The sequence below is a fragment of the Megascapheus bottae genome, chromosome 9, assembly GCF_031878675.1.
Source record: "Megascapheus bottae isolate mThoBot1 chromosome 9, mThoBot2.hap1, whole genome shotgun sequence".
NCBI lineage: Eukaryota > Metazoa > Chordata > Mammalia > Rodentia > Geomyidae > Megascapheus > Megascapheus bottae.
In genome coordinates, this window is record NC_143517.1 from 69094156 (window position 1) to 69096988 (window position 2833).

The 2833-nt window shown below is 55.1% G+C and overlaps 1 protein-coding gene across 4 annotated transcripts; it reads left to right on the top strand.

Moving 5' to 3' along the window:
* The first annotated feature begins 312 nt into the window (after positions 1–312).
* Commd5 (COMM domain containing 5) lies at positions 313–1911 on the top strand. Of its 4 annotated transcripts, none has more exons than XM_090339636.1 (2): positions 313–383; positions 1047–1911. In XM_090339636.1, the coding sequence occupies exon 2, from the start codon at positions 1099–1101 to the stop codon at positions 1771–1773; it is 675 nt and encodes a 224-aa protein (XP_090195762.1). In that variant the 5' UTR covers positions 313–383; positions 1047–1098; the 3' UTR covers positions 1774–1911. The 4 variants fall into 4 exon arrangements, with proteins under 4 accessions (XP_090195762.1, XP_090195761.1, XP_090195763.1 ...); XM_090339635.1 differs by having other exon boundaries at positions 331–383; positions 1009–1911; XM_090339637.1 differs by having other exon boundaries at positions 371–427.
* The last annotated feature ends 922 nt before the right edge of the window (positions 1912–2833 follow it).

Sequence of the window (2833 nt, forward strand, 5' to 3'; positions counted from 1 at the left end):
CTCATCCCAGGTCACCCGGAACTCCGCCAAGTGGCGCCGCGTCGGAGCTCAGGAGCCCGGAGTCGACAAGACTTAAAAACAACTCAGGACTTCGGTCCTCCGGGGCCGTCCGGCTCGTCCTGGGCAGCCTGGGGCCGGGGCGGGGGGCCAGCGCGGCGCCGCTCGGAGGACCTCTGGCTCCAGGGGCCAGGCACCGCAGAGGGCGATCCTCCCAGAGGGGCACTTCCGGGGGCCAGCCCCACTTCCGGCCGCCGTCGCTCGGAGGACCTCTGGCTCCAGGGGCCCAGCACCGCAGAGGGCGGCCCTCCCGGCGTCCTAGAGGGGCACTTCCGGGGGCCAGCCCCACTTCCGGCCGCCGACGCTCGGAGGACCTCTGGCTCCAGGTGCGGGACGCAGGAAGGGCGCGCGGCAGGCGGGGTCCCGCAGGGTGTGTGGCGGGGTCTTTCCCGGTGCGAACGGGCTCGCTGGAAGTGGGGCGGCGCCTGGGCTGCGGGCTGCCGGGGGGGAGCTCCCGACGCGGCGAGGCACCCCGGTCCGCATCCCGCGCGCGGACAGGGGCCCTGCTGCCCTGCAGACGGCGTCACTCCTGTTTGCGTGCCGCGCGAGTTACCCAGGGCTTCGTGACCTCTGGCAGGCAGTGGACGGGGAGCCCCTGAGGGGACAGGGTCTAGCAGACCCTTGGCTTGGTGGTATTTACATCCTGAGTTGCCTTGTCTCTAAGGTAAGAACCATTAGCTTTTGCAGAGGTATTGTGAGGATTCCGGCTTCGGTAGTAAAGGAGTCTCAGCTGCTGTTTTACTGTGCCCACCCACCTCACTCGACCTTGCATAGTTCATTTTACTTAGAGGACTCGTGCGCATGTTCCTGCTTCTTGGTTCTCTTCCCTGTTCATCTAGGAAGTCTCCCCTCTTACCGGGATTCAGATTGCTACTTCCCTGGCATTCGTCACACTTTCTGTTATTGAGAGTAAAGATCACATGAATCTCTCTCCTGGCCTTTGACACCTAGGGATGGGAATCACCGGCCTTTTCTTTTACCTGCTCCAGGCAGCTGCACTTGCAACTTACACCGTGATCTGATCAAGGAAGAGGAAGCAGGATGTCTGCCTTGGGGGCTGCAGCTCCATACCTGCATCATCCAGCTGACAGTAACATTGGCCAGGCCAGTTTTTTGGGGACCCAGCTGCCTCCAGAAGTAGCAGCAATGACCCGGGTCCTGGAGGACCTGGACAGAAGCACATTCAAAAAGTTGTTGAAGCTTGTAGTCTGCAGCCTACAGGGAGAGGACAGTCGAGAAGCTGTACAGCGACTTAGTGCCAGTGCCCACTTACCAGAGGACCGGCTGGGTATCCTACTTGCAGGCACATACACAGTACTTCAGCAAGCCCTCCGGTTGCCCACCACTAGTCTGAAGGTTGACATCTTCAAAGACCAGCTCCAGGATCTGGGTTTTCCCTCAGACCTGGTTGGAGACTTGGCCAGTGTGGTATATGGGGGTCAGAGGCCCCTTCTGGACTCTGTGGCCTGGCAGCAAGGAGCCTGGCTACCCCACATTTGCAGTTTCCGATGGCGGGTGGATGTGGCAATCTCCACCAGTGCTCTGTCCCGCTCCCTGCAGCCAAGTGTGATGATGCAGCTGAAGCTATCAGATGGATCCACCTACCGCTTGGAGGTCCCCACAGCTAAGTTCCAGGAACTTCGGTACAGTGTGGCCCTCGTCCTGAAAGAAGTGGTAGAGCTGGAAAAGAAATGTGAGCGCAAACTACAGGACTGAGCCCTCATATAGCAGGTGTTCCAACTGGTGCCTGTGCAAAGCCCCACTACATATGTAGCAGGCTCCTAACTGAGGGTCTGGATTATAAGCATGTGGTTTCTTTTTTTCCCAATTTTGAAATAAATTTTATTTAGTATATGTTTTTCCTAATTGTTAATAGATTTCAGTATATGAGGTATAGGTTTAGTATATGAGGTTGGGAAGAAGGAACTTCCTTTCCAAGAAAAGTGGGTGAGCATGAACAGAATCTTAAAAGGCATGACAAGTGAAAGGGTTTGCATCACAGCTATGAAAAGCTACTTGCTTCATGCCTGTAGCTACTCAGGAGGCTATGATCTTGACAGTTGAAGTTTGAAGCCAACCACAGAAAGAAAGACTAAAGACTCATCTCCAATTAATCACCAAAAAGCAGGATGTGGAGCTGTGTCTCAAGTGGTAGAGTGTCAGCCTTAAGCAAAAAAGCTGAGGGACACTGTCTAGGCCTTGAATTCAAGCCCCAGGACTGGCATAAGAATAACTTCTTAGCTGGGCACCAGTAGCTCACCCAGAAGGCTGAAATTTGAGGATCATGATTCAAAGCCAGCTCAGTCATGGGGCTTGAACTCTGGTCCTGGGCACTGTCCCAGCAAAAGGCTGGCATGCTACCACTTAGAGCCATAGTGCCACTTCCAGTTTTCTAATGGTTAATTGGAGATAAGAGTCTCGCAGACTTTTGTGCTTGGGCTGGCTTTGAACCTTGGTCCTCAGATCTCACCCTCCAGAGTAGCTAGGATTACAGGCGTGAGCCACTGGCGCCTGACTTCATGAGACTCTTAGATCCAATTAATCACCAGAAAACCGGAAATGGTGCTGTGTCTCCAAGAGCTTAGGGACAGCTCCCAGGCCCAGAGTTCAAGCCCCATGACCTATAAAACAAAACAACAGCCCAGCCGGGTGGATGGGGCGCGGTGGCTCACGCCTATAATCCTACCTACTCAAGAGGTTCAGATCTGAGGATTTAGGTTCAAAGCCAGCCTGGGCACAAAAGGACCTGAGACTCGTCTCCAATTAACCTTTAGAA

Coding starts and splice junctions, on each gene's coding strand:
- Commd5 (XM_090339636.1), top strand. CDS start 1,099: ATGTCTGCCTTGGGGGCTGCAGCTCCATACCTGCATCATCCAGCTGAC.